Raw genomic sequence first — 16,457 nt, 5'->3', positions numbered from 1 at the left:
TGTACACCCTTCATTTCATTGTCTAAGTATTTGTATACTCTGTACAGTGACAATAAATGTAATCTAATCTAATTATCTAAATAAACGTGACCTTCCCCAAGACACAGTCTGAGCGACAGTCCCATAAATCCATGTGTGGGTGTCGACATCAAATGCATATATAGCACGAGGTGCGGTTCCCAAACACTGGGCCGGGAACCAATTTGTATGTGTCCCTTAATTATCTGTTTCCTACATTTTGTTTTTAATTATCATTATTTCAGTAGGTGTGCTGTTTTCACTAGTTTGGGTCACAGGAAAAACATGTTATGTTAAAAAAAAAGTTGTCCAGTTCTGTGACTGCGCTTGACCAGCTTATGCTGTCAGCATGACGTCAGCCTCAAACATGTCAGTCGGTTCCATACATGGAAGCGCTAAGTGGATCGATGCCCATATATGGAGTTTTGTGTCGAAGAGTGCTGGGAATTGTTACTTGAACAGACCAAAGGTAAATCTGAGTGGAAAAATACAGACGGATGCCAAGTTGCCACCGATATTTGTGAGCAAAAATTTAAAATGTGGAGAATCCTTAAGATGCCGTAGCATCCACCGAAATGTTGGCGTTTTGAGGTTGTTCCCAAGGTCACAGTGCTTCCTATCAGGGCTGGACAGTCGGGCGAGCGAGGGACCGAGTTTTCTCTGCAGGGTTTTTCTGCAGAGTAGAGGACTTTATGTAGGCTTAAAGCTGTTAAACCTGCAATCCCCACAGACAAACACTGTCTAAACCTGACACTGCTGACCCACGCACACACACGCACGCACGCGCACACCGCACATGCACATAAACACTGGCAGAAATTCACGGGTCGGACAGGCTTAGACTTTCTTTTCACACAAATATAGAATTTCTACTATGCGTTCACACACGCACACACACACACACACACACACACACACACACACACACACACACACACACTATACACACACTCTGAATACACTTGTATTCTGATGCACGCTGATGGACCAACAGTGATACGGACTTGGACTCATACCAAGATTCACAGAGATTTAGACATTCTATCGTAAAAATATAGCTACAGTATGGCAAAAGGACATTTATTCGAGAAATAATGGAATATCAAGTACTGCAAGAAGATGAACTGTGATCCGTCCCTGCAATTACACCCCACAATGCCTCACTTCTAGCAATAAAAGATCAACTAGTCCACAGAGTAATGATGCCAGTGGAGGTTATGTTGTTGATTATTATCTTTTGAATGTGTATAAATCCTGCCGTTACGGTCCACCTCTCCCTCTGAGCAATTTTGTCTTCAAATACACTCTTCCTAATAATTGATTAGCTCTCCCCCTCTCAACAAACTCATGTCCTTGGTGACGAGACGGTGGTTCTTGTTATCTTTCCAGCTTTAACAGACATTTCCGCTCATACAACACACCCCTTTTTCCCCTCCCTGACTGAGCCTCTTGTTGTCCCCTTTCACTTTCATCTCCCCCCACCCATTTACTTCTCTCTCGCTCTCCCTCTCTCTCCATCTGCCTCTTTCAGGGTTTTTCTTCTGTATATCTGCCAATTACCTATCGAAAAATTGGTGCAGCTCATTTTAGCGCTAGTGCAGTGGGAAAAGACAGCGATGGGAACATATTATGAGCAGTACAAAGCAAAGGGAGCGGAGGGTCTTAGATGATGGAGTTGCATGGTGGTCAGTGGTATAGGAGGGTCTTAGATGATGGAGTTGCATGGTGGTCAGTGGTATAGGAGGGTCTTAGATGATGGAGTTGCATGGTGGTCAGTGGTATAGGAGGGTCTTAGATGATGGAGTTGCATGGTGGTCAGTGGTATAGGAGGGTCTTAGATGATGGAGTTGCATGGTGGTCAGTGGTAGCGCACCACCTCCAAGCTGACGCCACTCGGAGACCTTTTTCTTGCGATCTTGGATCCTAAACACACTATAAACAATGGGAGAGGGGTGGGGCAGAGAAAGGCCCTTATTGGCTGGGTTCCAGTTCAAAAACAGTGATAGTTCAAGAATAATAAAGAGGCCGCACACCATTTTCTGCTGCTAGATACATCTTTACTTCTTTAATGGTAACGTTTCGAGCCGAACCTTTTCCTCTAGTGCTTGAGCCGTGACACATTGCCGTTTAGGTCAAACACCTAAATCTGAGAAATGAATCCCAGATAAAAGGGTTTCACATTTCAGTTACCATGGCAGTGGACGAGGGGGAACGGACCGTGGCGATCGGTGATCTCAAACTGAGTCAATAAAAAAATAAAAGTTGTTAAAGTCATCTTTGGCAGTAGATGAGTTAACTCATCTACTGCCAAAGATGACTTTATGCTCAGCCCTTCTACACATCTGCGGTCCTAATAATCTTCCTCGTCTGCCTCTCTCTCTGTCTTCTCTCTCTCCTCTCTCACCCCCCCCTTCTACCTCTCCTTTCTATCCATTGTTGCCAGTACTGCAGTACTGATTATTATTATTATTATTTTTGAGGGGTGCTAGCCCCTCCTATATACAGGTTTATTGTTTGTTTTTAGTTTTAGTTTAGTTTGTTTTAAAAACGCCATTAAATGAAGAGAACATTTTCTTCATATTGTCCCTAACACAAACATTTAATGCCATTAACAATAAAGATAAATTTATGTTTATTTTGTCACCGTTTTACATCGTCATTACATCACCTAATCATAGCAACATGAGTTAGACTTTAATATATTAGCGCCCCTCACTTCACGCGGGTGTGATTCTTTTTTGTTGTAACTCATGACTTAACTCTTAAGGCCACCCATGCATGGACCTACATTTGCAATAAACACACTCTTTCAAACCTAAAAATAGTCTATCTACAAGCTCACAATACATTATAGACTCTGGCTGAGATTTATAATTAGACTCTATGGCCTATGATGTGATTTCGGAAAGGCAAAAAAAGAATGTGCTTAATTTGTACTTTCACTATTTGAATAGTATTTTTACTCCAGCACGTAAACTCGACTACGAATCTAAGCGAGAGAAACCTTTCACCTCGCTCACCACTGACCACACTCTCTCTCTCTCTCTCTCTCTCTCTCTCTCTCTCAGAAGGAGGAGTTGACGCCGCGAGCGCCGAGCGTCCTGTCGGAGGACGGGAAGGAGCAGCTGATGTTCGAGGTGGCGCTCAACGACAGCGGCTCGGCCGGCCTGGGCATCAGCCTCAAGGGCAACAAGTCCAGGGAGACGGGAGAGGACCTGGGCATCTTCATCAAGTCCATCATCCACGGGGGAGCGGCCCATAAGGTGACATAATCGTTTGGATTCTGTAGCTTAGAGGCCCCTATTAAGCACGTCTTCATTCCAGCTCTTATGCCATAATTGGGTCATAACGGCACCATCGTATGCGTAATCCATATTATGCAACTCACATTGAGCACACAGACATAAGGCTTTGGACACACTAGAATATCTTCGTTGTGCCCAGACGCACCACTTGACGTCTTTCTGTCAGGAAGTTGAGTATCCTGCTGCACAGGCTTGTGTTCAGAGCCAGACTCTTTAGCTTGGTGTCTAGTATGGGGGGTTGTTTTGCTTATTATAAGCGACTTTGGACTTATTTTTCTGTAAAGTTGCTAACAATATTTTGTGCCAGAGACTCCCATGGCACAAATCTGTCATTTCTCACCTAGTTGGCAGTATGTACAGCAGGAACATTATTACTAAAACATGGAAACATTGCTAGTGTGTGTGTTGTTACTTGATGGGAAATGAAGTCCTTCAATAATAGCGAACAAGCAAATGAATCATTGAACCAAGCATCCTTCTCAACATCAGTCGCTTGACTGACGCAAAGTGTGAAAGGAATCAGCGATGCACAGCCGCTGCTAGCTTTGCCGCCAGGTTCCCGTTCCACCGAGGGTGATGGAAAGTCCAGAGTTTCCTTTTTTCCAGTGCCAGAAATGTGCTGAAGTTATGGTTCTGTTGCAGTGGAAAAGGCCTCTGTCTGTGTGGCTCTGCTGCCCTTTGACCCCATGCTGCTGACCTGCCCTGGTCCTGGGATCACCTCTTTCCCCTATAGCCTTGTCTCGCACACGCACGCACACACACACACACACACACACACACACACACACACACACACACACACACACACACACACACACACACACACACACACACACACACACACACACACACACACACACAGAGAGACGCACACACACAGAGAGACGCACACACACACACACACACACACACACAGAGACGCACACACACAGAAACGCACACGGGGGAAAGACAGCAGATGTGTATGCATCTGCATGCATGGACACTGACCAATAGCAACATGCACAGCCGACCTCTGCCCTTTGGCTGTCATGGACTGATGGGCAGTAAATAAGTAAAAAAGAGAAAAAGGCTGCACACTCGTAGCCACGATGCTGTATATTTATTAGTATCCAACGTTTTGACCTTTCGGCCTTCTTCAGGGAATGACTGGACTGATGGGCAGACACAGAGACAAGAGACATGCATGCATACGTACAGTAAATGCACGCATGCACGCACGCACATGCTCACATACGCATGCACGCACACAAGCACACACACACACACACACACACACACACACACACACACACACACACACACACACACACCGTGAGAAAGTCATAGTCCTTAATCAGAATTCCATCTCTCCAGAGGGGAGGTCAGACAGTTGTGTGTATGTCTGTGCACGTTTGTGTGGTGACTGTAAAGTGCTGTAGTCGGCAGCCTGGATTGTCCAGCCACAAGCTGGTCTGTCTGTCTATCTCCCTTCCAAGCTGTGGAATACTGTAACTTCTGACCTCCCACTCTCAATCAGACTCACTCATCTTTAGACTCCACTTCATCCCCAGCACTCTTGATTTCCTGTATTATTTCTTGCAAATGGTAAATGGTGCATTTATATAGCCCCTTTACCCAATGCACTATTCATACAGTAGATTGTACATTTCATTCACCCATTCAAACACACATTCATACACCGATGACAGAGGAAACCATGCAAGGCACCAACGTGCACGACGTGAGCAATTAGGGGTTCAGTGTCTTGCTCAAGGACACTTCGACACTAACTCTAGGTGAGCAAGGGGTCGAACTGGCAACCATGCGGTTCCCATCCGCCACTCTACCCCTGAGCCATCACCGCCCCCTACGTATGTTGATAGATGGCTGCTGCAGTAGGCAGGAGATGAGGATGGCAATGAAGGACCAGGAAGGCTGGCGTGGCATTGTGAAATCCATGATCTCGACGCGGTCAAAACATGACGATGATGAGATGGCTGCTGTACTTTTGTAGATTGTTGATTTGATTTGATTTTTTGCGCTCCATTTGTTGGCTTCTTGCACTTAGTAAGTAGCTCTGAAAGGCTCCGTTTGGCCTTTTGTTAGTCTGTTGGGACATTTCAGTGTAATTCAACAGGCAGGCCATTACAACTGTGCATGTGTGTGTGTGTGTGTGTGTGTGTGTGTGTGTGTGTGTGTGTGTGTGTGTGTGTGTGTGTGTGCGTGTAGGATGGGCGTCTGCGTGTCAACGACCAGCTGGTTGCGGTGAACGGAGAGTCTCTGATTGGTCGCTCCAACCACGTTGCCATGGAGACGCTGCGTCGCTCCATGTCGCAGGAGGGCAACCTGCGAGGGACAATTCAACTGGTGGTGCTGAGGCCCCTGCAGGTAAACGCGCGCACACACACACACACACACACACACACACACACACACACACACACACACACAGACTCGTACACACACACACACACACACACACACACACACACACACACACACACACACACACAGACTCGTACACACACTCGTACAAACTGTAAACCAGGGCTTCTTAAACTTTTTCATGTCAAGGACCTCCAAAGCGATGTATTTGGCTGCGGACCCATCTGAACATATGTTGTGCCTGCAGGTTCCCCCAGAATGTTAAATTATTCATGTTTCGTATATGAGAAAAAGAGGTTTGGCGTCAGCAATGGTTTTCAGTGGAGTGCTAAACCCAAAATCCAGTATACATCAAAAAGTAGGAATTTAAAAACAAATCCCAAAAGGTAGCACATCCAAAAAAAAATATCATAAATGGCGGACAAAGTACTCACATTTCCATGTCTTTATTGGCACACACCAAAAAGGAACGCTTGTGCGTTTTGGCAATGAGCCTTCATCATTTGGATTCGGTGCAGAGGGCGACCCCTTGGAACCCCCTCAAGGACCCCTGGGGGTCTCCGGACCCCACTTAGAGAACCACTGCTGTAAACAGACAAGTCTAAAGACGCCTCTGGCGTCAGCGTTCAGACTTTCAGAACGTATAGTTCAGAGACTCACCTCCTTGAAGAGCTCGCCACAACTATGACAAGAGATGGCCACCACCTCTCTCTCTCTCTCTCTCTCTCTCTCTCTCTCTCTACCGCTCATATATTTATATATAGAATTCATAGTCCTTTCATTCACTCTTCCATCAGAAAAAACATCTCTCTCTCTCTCTCTCCACTCTCGCTCAGCTCTCAAATGGCGGCTAGAAAAGCGCATTCACACCTCAGCCATTCGGCCTTCATTCTCTGTGTGTGTGTGTGTGTGTGTGTGTGTGACAGCGTTGTAGTAGTGACGCGCTAGTTTTCTGACAATAGACCCTCGACAGTGTTTACAACCAGGCTCAAAGGCACTAACAATAAAGGTGACACAGCTACAGTGTTCAATAAACGCAACTCAAGGCATATCTTTGTTAACACATAATCAACAAAATAACAGAGGAGGATATTGTGGAGTATGCCAGATAGTTTATCAATGGTGTACTGTATGTGAGTGGATGTAATGACGTGCACGATGTTGTAGGGGTGTTGAAGGATATGCAGAATCACACTAAACAAGAGTGGTGGATGAGAGAATGAGATATGCTTAAGCCTCAGTTGTGCTTAGTTGCGTTCTGATGTGTGTTTGTATATTGAATGTGGTCCTTTGTATTTTGTATGTCTACAATAATATATGAAAAAACTGCTAAATAAAGGTATTTTAAAAAATCCAACAAAAAATGGATCTAGAGCCTTCATATAATATTGTATGCCACATATATCAACACATTAATCTACCAAGGTAGCAGCCTCCAGAGCGGTTTAATTTCTAAAATCGTAAAATAACAATGAAGAGGTGGGTTGGCAGCCACAAAAAGCATCATTTTGACCAGAGGTCTTTCTCAGGGTAAAAATAAATGAATGTGAAGAAGCCCTCTTCTCTGTGTTTAATCTTTAATATCGTGGTCAGTACAAGCACAATAGCGGTGTGTGCCCCTTCCTTTTGCCTGTCTGCCAATAGGCTCTGCACACAGATTCTCGGCCCCTTCCCTACTTCCTTCAGGTGTTACCGATGGTTCCATTTGTACACTCTCGGAGTTACACACCTGCATGAGGCCATCACTCAAGTTCACTTTGGAAACACTCTGCTGTAGCAGAGTGTTTCCAGTGAGCCAACATGCACAATTAGCCAGGGGTGCACACCATTATTTTGGGCTAGTACTCAAAAGAGCACCTGGCCATGTAGTTTGGTGCGCACAGTGGGGGGGGGGGGGGGGGTTCGGACCTTCGTATCCTGTGACAACGTTATGCTGCATTCACACAGGCAGATGCAACAGATGCAAAGCTACACTAGTACACATAGTCACAGACAAGTGTTTGTAGTCGTTAAGCAGCAGAAGGATCCCACTGGCAGCAGGTGTCCGTTTATCACTAGCACAACCACAAACGTCCAACACATATACAATGAATTACTCACCTAATGCTGCCTGCAGGTTCCATGTTTAATTCCAGCGCGTGTAACCTACATTGTTTAAGTGACAGATAGTTTTCATATTGTAAATATGATTGCTAACGTGGCTTAGCGACTAGCACTTTTAAACTTTCCCTTTCCGTTTTAAAAACTGTCATCTAGCTTGTTTACAACTGAAACGTCCTCTGACTTCCTCATCAAAATAAGAGCCACTTGTAATGATTAGTCAACACTCATTTTATTTCTAAGTCTACTTACAGGACGTTAACATCTCATTTTAGTGCCTTTTGAGTGCCTGTCAGCATTCTCTAAATTCATGTCTCTCAGCTGTTGGTGCGCAAATGCGCCTCGCATGCCTTTGATCTACCGCGCACCAAACGTTTTGACGACACATACGCACTGGCGCACCGCTTGTGTCCCCCCCTGACAATAGCTGTACCCTGACTCTGTTGCACCAGAATGGAACAGAGCCTTCATTAGTATCATCGGTAACACCTGAGAAGGAAGTAGGGAATGGGCCCAAGTTCTTTCCAAAATGGCGTGCTTGCATAGGGCCTATTATGAAAGTATCAAAAAATAAACGCTCAGTGAATGAAAAGTGTTAATATCTAATGAAGAACGCCATCTATTTAAATGTATCTGTTTTTACTTATTTTTTTCAAAAACCTAAAACAAATTAAACAATGCATGCACAGCATCCGCTCACACATGAAACAGAAGTACATATGTTTTTATTCTATGCAATGAGGGTGCCCCGTAGGTTTATGCGTGTTTCTCTGTGTGCTCGCTTGTGTCCATGCGTGCGTGCTCGCTTGTGTCTGTGCATGCGTGCCTGCCAGTGCGAGGGCATCCCAGGTCAATAGTTTCGTGGTGAAAGCTGTTGGCGACATCAAAGTGTTTTGTTCACATTTCTTCTGTTCTCTTAAGAGAGGACAAGAACGGATGAAAGGATGGAGAGGGAAAACTCAAGATTGACAAGGGAGCATTGGCACTTTGAAAGCCTTTCTTTGGCTCCAATATGAATGCTTTTAGGGGGACAAGAAATGGGATACTTGTATTCCTGTTCTTTTCTTGTTTTCTCTGTCGCGCCTCTCCTCCACCTCTGTGCCCTGTCCATCTATCATCATCATTTATTTATTCTGTTGCCCGATACCCCAATTTTGACTGCAATTTTGAAGTGAACTTGGTTCTTCAAAAGCACCTTCAGGGGCTTAACCGTTTGGTATCTAGCGATTTCAGAATAATAGACGTCATCATTATACCCGGAAGTTATGCGGGAACGCCTACTGTGTGGCAAAAAACTACTTTTCTGGCCTTGATAGCCCATACATCCAAACAGAAAAGTCCTATCTGATTGCATTAAATTACGTTAAACGACATTAAAATCACTTTGCCAAGTCACATTGCCACTCGATTTCCCATTCGCTTTATGCATATGCCTTGGTAAGTGGGTGGGATGCAATGATTTTGAGTAACCTTTTTATGTTTGAACACATGGATACAAACACAAATATGTGTGTTTGTAAGCGACACAAAAACCTGAATCATTACCCTAACCCAACAATGAACTGCTTAAGCCATACATATACTTTTGTGATTTTGGCAAATAGCAAAAAATAAATCTTACAATCTGACATTGCATCGCATGCCGAGTCTTGCCGATGCGTTGTGACATTGTGGATTTCAAAATGTATTTGAAATGTTTGGAAATTCTTCTTCAAAAGAGGTTTTGATCATTTTTTTCCTTTTTCTTTTTCCCTATTATGGAACAATGGTTTACATTCAGAGAACCGATCCCATTGAGCCACTTGAAGACACTGGCTAATGGATGGTGTCCCGTGAGAGAGGTGGAGCAGGGAAGGGGATTGGTGCCACAGAGGGGGCTCAGACAGATGCTGGGGGGTTATTAGGCCGGTGCTCTGATGGGGGTCTCCACAGTAAGATGACAGCGTGCTTTCATCCGTACACAGCGGGCACAAGATGCCAAGATGGCTGCTGTATACATTTACACACACACACACACACACACACACACACACACACACACACACACACACACACACACACACACACACATGTACACACGCACAGCGCACACATAACCCTGTACACGCTTGTGGAGGAGCACACATGTCGGTTCATTCGTACATATACAAACGGAATGGAATCCCCTCTTTGTTTAATGATTAGTGGATGCTAAGCAGACCCTTCTCTCAAGAGGATTGCTGTCATTGATCGTCACATACGCACATGTGCGCATGCACGCCACACACGCACGCACGCACACGTGCATATGCACACAGAAAACAAGACAGTTTCTGCACTACAGAATGCTACAGGTCGTGGGAACACAGTCTCTCTCTCCCGATGTATTCTATCTATCCTGTTACCTATTAGTACCAGTTAACATGCTCTCTTTTTGTGACCTTCTCAGTTTCCATCCTTCCCTGTGTGTGTGTGTGTGTGTGTGTGTGTGGGGTCAATATTTTCAGTCGGATGACTTTGCGTGCATGCCTGTTGTCAATATCTTCAGTCAGATTACTGAACTGCTAAAAGCTGTTTTGGATCAGAGATGTTCCCTGTGTTTTGTGCCAACACTGTATCAAGCTGAGACCGATACTGTAACCAGATGAATCACAGGAGCAGTAGCTGTCTCCTATAAAGGCTGTCACCACCGCCTGTACTTGGAGGCTCATCAACAAGTATTCACGTTAGGCAGAGAGAAGGAGACAACCAGGTGCTCACCGCAGACGCACACGTCACTGAAGTTAAAACAGTAAAAGGTGCTCCTGGATTAGACGGGATAAGACTTTGATTAAAAATAAAACAGAGATCCGGGCACTCGTATATAAAAAGATGAAACAGCTATATATATATATATATATATATATATATATATATATTTATATAAAATCAGACTAAAAGCTCTGATAAAACCAAACATGTTTTTGCATATGACAGCCAAGTTTATGGGATTTCTGATGTTTGTTTAGAGCACTTACAGTATGACGTAAATCCGTTTGCCAGCCAAGTCTATCGACTTTTAATGTTTGTTTAGAGCCTTCAGCCTTATAATAAAACTTCCCCAGCCAAGTCTATGGACTCTAATGTTTGTTTAGGGGACATTTAAGCAATATTACACGAGAGGGTGTGTGTTAACGTGATTATTGCCACGTCAGTGATGCGGTCAGGGACGATACGAAGTCTGGTCATAGTCTTTATACCGTCTTTTGCATTTTCGTGTTTGCTATTCAAAACTACTTTGTGCCGCCAAACTTATATATCTGAGATTTTTTATTTTTTTCATCTTGAAATTGTAAAATGTTGCATAATTTTTAACACAATGTATCTTCTCTTCTAGCACAAAACATTTTCAGGTGGGGGTCCGCAGCCAAACGTATATTAGTTTGGGCGTACTATAGACCTACTATATAAAGAACTACTGATTTATCATTCACGTAAATGTCAGAAGTGAAATTGGAGTGTTTTAACAGTATAATTTACTCTCTCTCTGCTTAAGGAACATGCGGTGTCTCCCAATCGATCGTTTGACAGCTCCAACAGCCTCCCCGTGTCGATCAGCCCAGTAAATGGACAGCCAGGATTGGTCGGTCAGACCAACGGTCCCACCCATTCTCTCATGGTGACCAATAGCCTCTATTCATCTAATGGTGAGTAGCGTTGTGGCCCCGCCCGTATACACCAATGGATCGTCATACAGTATACCCGCCACATTGATCCCATTCCATTTTTCAAACGGTACACTGAAATATGTATCTGAACACATTTGAGGTTAGAAATAGCCAATGCGCTAACATACTATAAACATCCCCCCCCCTCTCTCTGCCACACTATCTATCCACAAGTGAGTGTGGACAGTGACACGAGCCAGTGTCATTTTTCACTCCATAGCTGTCGCCTAAGTACAGTACATAGGGCGGTTAAACTGCATTCCTCTCATGTCGGTGTCTTATACTTGAATCTACAGCGCATGTATAAATAACCCTGACACACATGGCTGCAAGTAATTAGAGAGTAATTATTGTCACACTCGGTAGCTGTTAACTTTCAAAATGAGCTTGATCTGCTTGTCTGCACCGTGGCATGTTTACAGTGTGTTCCGCCGGGCCAGTAATTACTGTTGTGTTCCTCCTTCCTCCACCCATTTTTAACGGCATCAAAGGTGCAGAGGATCATCGCCATGCATAAACAATGACGAAACAAAAGAGCACGAACACACACTCGGAAACGAAACAAAAGCGAGGCACTATACTGTCCCAAGTGCGGCGTTAATTAGAGACCGTTTCTAAACTGTACTTGTTTGTTTTTTTCTCTTTCCTTTTCATTTCCCCCTCTCATGTGGTTCAAGGTTGCTGCATTTGTGAAGAGTTATTTAGGTCCCGTTTGTTCCACTATCTGTCTCTGTCTGTCTCTGTCACTCTTTCCTCGCTGCCCCTCCCTTTGCTATCGCTCTACGTGTGCTACGTGTGTGTGTGTGTGTGTGTGTGTGTGTGTGTGTGTGTGTGTGTGTGTGTGTGTGTGTGTGTGTGTGTGTGTTAGCCCTCCCTTTTGATATCACAGCTTGTCCATGTTTTCAACTTTGCCTCGCATATGTGCTTCTGTACAACGACCGTTGTGTACGTTTGTGCGTAGGCCTATTATGTCATGTGTATATTGGTAGCATGCATAATATCGATGATAACTCCATATTGTCAGGTGGAAACCTCATATGTCCAAAACTGTTACTTTTCAGGATTAAGATCCAGAAAGTCCAGAAAGTAGTATCTACAAGCTCAAAACGACCGTGTTAATGCTTTTTTGTTAAAAAAAGGTTTCTGCCGACAAGGACGATGTATATCGTTGGCGTCGTGTAGAAACCTGGTAATTACATACAGTATTTCAACTTTTGTTAGTGTTAGTCTAGTTTTAGTCCACTAAATATGGTAAGATTTTAGTCAACAAAATCTACAGTTGATTTTGAAAGTCAGTTAGTCTTAGTTTTAGTCATCATAGCTTAGTTTGTATTTAGTTTTCGTCTGTGAAAATAGGTAGTCGATAGACATTTTTCGTCATAGTTTCAGTCTGCGAAATCAAGTGTGTGTGTGTAAAGGAGCAACTTGGACACTCAGGCATGAAGGGAGCATGAGTTAAGTCCGTTGCTCTCCCCAGGTTGGCGGAGGGTGTGTGTGTGTGTGTGTGTGTGTGTGTGTCAGAGCATGTGAGCGGAGCGGAGCGGCCGATAATTCCGCTCTTCGCTCTCGGCGGCTTTTGTTACGCTCGCTCCGCGCTCACGTTCATCTCCCCCCACGCCGCTCTACGCTCGCTCCGCGCTCACTTCAAAATCCACCCGCTCCGCTCACGCTCGCGCTCACATGCTCTGTTGTAGCCCATCGTCATGTGTCCAAATCCAAAAGGACAGATATGTAAACTGTCGACATGCCATGAGCGGTGCATTGGTGATTTGTATGTCTGTTCTCATGGACAGTCCGTGAAGCAGATTACGCATATGGGGCTGGGCTTGAGTCTGAGAGCAGGCCCGGCGCCAGGATGAAATGACTGAGAGGGCATTGAGATTTTTGAGGGGGCACAAAGGCAAAGAGGTTGATTTAAGGGTGCAAACATCCCCTTTACCCCCCTGTGGTGCCGGGCCTGCTTGAGAGGCACCACAGGGTGCTCCGCTCACATGCTCTGGTGTGTGTGTGTGTGTGTGTGTGTGTGTATGCGCGCGCGCACAGGTACGCGTGTAGTAGAGTTGGTTGGTGGGTTTTGTTGGCCAGCATTAAACAGTAGTTTGCCGCTTGTTTGTTTGTTTGGTCCCATTGAGGCTGGTAAACACAGTCCTGACCTTGAACACACAGAGCTGTTCAAACTCACCCCAACTGGCTCCACATTTGCATGCACGCTCCCGCGTGTGTGCGTCATGAGTGAGCGCGCTCGCGTGTGTGTGTGTTTGTGTGTTTTCCTGCTTACCATTTCCCTCCCCTAATGAACTATTCCACATGCTGAATTGGCTTTCTATGGCATCGAGGTCAACATTAAAATGAGCGAATCTGTTTCATCTCACACGGGTGTTTTTAGTATAATTATTTTTCCCTTTCCACAGAAATAAATTGAGTCGATGTTTTCGACACATGAATATGCAGATAAATTGTTTTCTTCTTTTTTCTGTCTGTTATAAATATAGTGTGTTTTTCGCTCTATACATTTCTCTCATCCCTCAACCCTCTCTCTCTCTCTCCCCCTGTACCATTGGAGACTTGCTCAGCATGTAATGGTGAAACAGTGAAAACAAACAGAACAGCCCGTGTGTTTTAGTCAATGTGCTGTGTTTGTGTACAACCCCCCCAAATCCTCTCAGGGGGGTCTTACTAGCCAAAAATATGAGCGCGCCATTGATGAGACGGAGGCAGATTTTGATATCATTAAGGTTCCTCTGTATTTTCAAGTAAACAACGTGTTTTCCCGAGCGTGGCACGGCTGTGGCTCACCGCTCCAAGAGATGGGTCAAATGAGGAGAACAAATTTCACTGCGGTAACGTGTGTGACAAATCTGCCTCTGAGATATTCACTGTTGCCACCGCCAGTATGAAAATGTACTTTAAGTACCAAAAGTAGGATGTACATACACATTATACAGAATGTCTCATTTGAAGTTTTCAAATGCATACAACTATGTCTGGTAGATCTACAAGCTCACAATGCATCACATCTGGCCGAAATGTGTATATGGCTGAAGTGGTTACTGGTTACTGGTTTTGTATAATAATAAAATAATAACTTTACACCACTGCTGCTTCCTAACGGTTATAACAAAAACATTATATAAAAGGATGAACTATGGAGATAGATAAAATGTTTCTGTACAGCAGTGATGATATGCAGAGAGATAAAATGTACAGAGAGATCAATTACCCATTTTTATTCTTTGTCATGCAACAGCCTTGAGCCGCAAAGGTTTGACAACACTGATCTACACTATGACTCAAATGTATTTATTCTGTAAATTACATTTTATTTAAAACACGGCATATTCTCCTATCAAGAAGCGTGATCTAATTGGGATGATTGGGGTGATTAAAAAGCTACTTTTTTGAAAATAAAGCTAAACTAATAACGCAGACCAATTATACATTGCAGGTTTGCCTAATATGTGACACAGGAAATGCAGCGTTTCTGCACTGTGCACCCCTTAGAGTATGGTGCACCCGAGCTAACTCAATCCAAACGTCAACAGATGTCACCAGCTGTACTTGACTGCATGTCTGTGACAAGCAAAAGTTTTGAAAACTCCTTTCAGACCAAAACTGCTATTTATCTATCATCCACGACAGATGGCTGCCTTAACCTGAGGTGTGTGTGTGTGTGTGTGTGTGTGTGTGTGTGTGTGTGTGTGTGTGTGTGTGTGTGTGTGTGGCGCTGCGCGCGCATGGGAGGATATAAATAAATAAGGATGTATTTGTGACAGCTGTGTTGATTAAGGTCCGTACAGACGAGGTGGGGTGAATAAGTAAAGGAGAGAAAAATAGATACACAAACATGATGAAAAGTGTGTGTGGAAAAAATGATTCATGGGAGATGTGAGGGGAATGATAAATGACAGGCAACATATTAGATTGCACCAAGGAGAGCATAAGAAAAATGGAGACGGAAGCTAGATTAGTGGAGATGGAGAGAAGAGAGAGAGAGAGAGAGATGAGCAGAGCTGATATATTCAGAGGAGGAAACGTACCTTATAGACCTATATGTTGTTTTCCTTTTTCTAACATCTTCTCTTTATCTTCACTGGGAGTCACACACAGACACGCCCTACAAAATGCACGCTCGCGCATGTGTGTGCACGCGCACATATTTACGATGATTGGAAGTGCATGTAAATAGACAGAAGCACAGTGGAAGATGTCATGCAATAATCCTAGTGGGTTGCATTTTATGGCGGCTATAAGAGGTGTATGCATGTTAAACACGGTGTGTGTGTGTGTGTGTGTGTGTGTGTGTGTGTGATTAGGCGTGTGCATGTTTGAGGTAGTCATCATTGATTTCCAGTCATGCTATGCTGTCACAACTTTCTTACAGGGGTTCGTATATAGCCTATGGAAGGCACGGTTAGCGTCTAGCTTCTGAAAAATTACACGCATTATGCGTGTAATTGTTCAGAAGCTAGACGCTAGACAATATGCGGCATATTGTACCCATCAAAATGCACACCATGTTGACTCAGCCTGCCAGTGTTTCATTATAGATTTGTCCTCACTTTCGTCTGTGGTTAGGTTCAGGTCTCTTAAGGTCATGGCTGAGTTATTGTCTCCGGCAGGATGAAGGCATGGCCGAGTCTGTCCATCCGTCCGTCCATGATCTACAATTCTACATTATGACTCAATTTCTTTAAAAAATGTATACCACAACGCCCCTGTCCGTATGTCTGTCCGTGTACAGCTAATCTCTGTCCCAGATTTTCACATCGGCCACTTACACCACCACAGGTTTTCACCAAGGTGCGAGCATGGAATCTTCAGCGGGTTTGAGTAAACGGTGCGCTGTGATTGGCCAGTCGCTGTGATTGACAGCCTAAACCTAACCCTAAACCTAACCTCAGTAAAAATATACCTAAACTAGGGATGTCCCAATCATGTTTTTTGGCTCCCGATCAGATTCCGTGCATTTGATTTTGAGTAT

General features: G+C 44.2%; 1 protein-coding gene across 9 annotated transcripts in view; it reads left to right on the top strand.

Moving 5' to 3' along the window:
* The window catches only part of LOC308331256 (partitioning defective 3 homolog B-like), a 333,652-nt gene that overhangs the window by 130,398 nt on the left and 186,797 nt on the right, over positions 1–16,457 (top strand). For all 9 annotated transcript variants that reach the window (XR_013965561.1, XR_013965562.1, XR_013965563.1 and 6 more), the window contains 3 exons: positions 3,087–3,281; positions 5,535–5,693; positions 11,305–11,455. Coding sequence is in view for 2 of the 9 variants with exons in the window: in XM_080786585.1 (XP_080642711.1) it covers positions 3,087–3,281; positions 5,535–5,693; positions 11,305–11,455 (505 nt within the window). In the remaining 7 variants the exon portion in view is untranslated. The remainder of the gene's footprint in view (positions 1–3,086; positions 3,282–5,534; positions 5,694–11,304; positions 11,456–16,457) is intronic.

This window comes from Protomyctophum bolini (assembly GCF_963924005.1).
Source record: "Protomyctophum bolini genome assembly, chromosome: 16".
Classification (NCBI taxonomy): domain Eukaryota; kingdom Metazoa; phylum Chordata; class Actinopteri; order Myctophiformes; family Myctophidae; genus Protomyctophum; species Protomyctophum bolini.
This window is presented reverse-complemented; position numbering and strand designations above follow the sequence as displayed.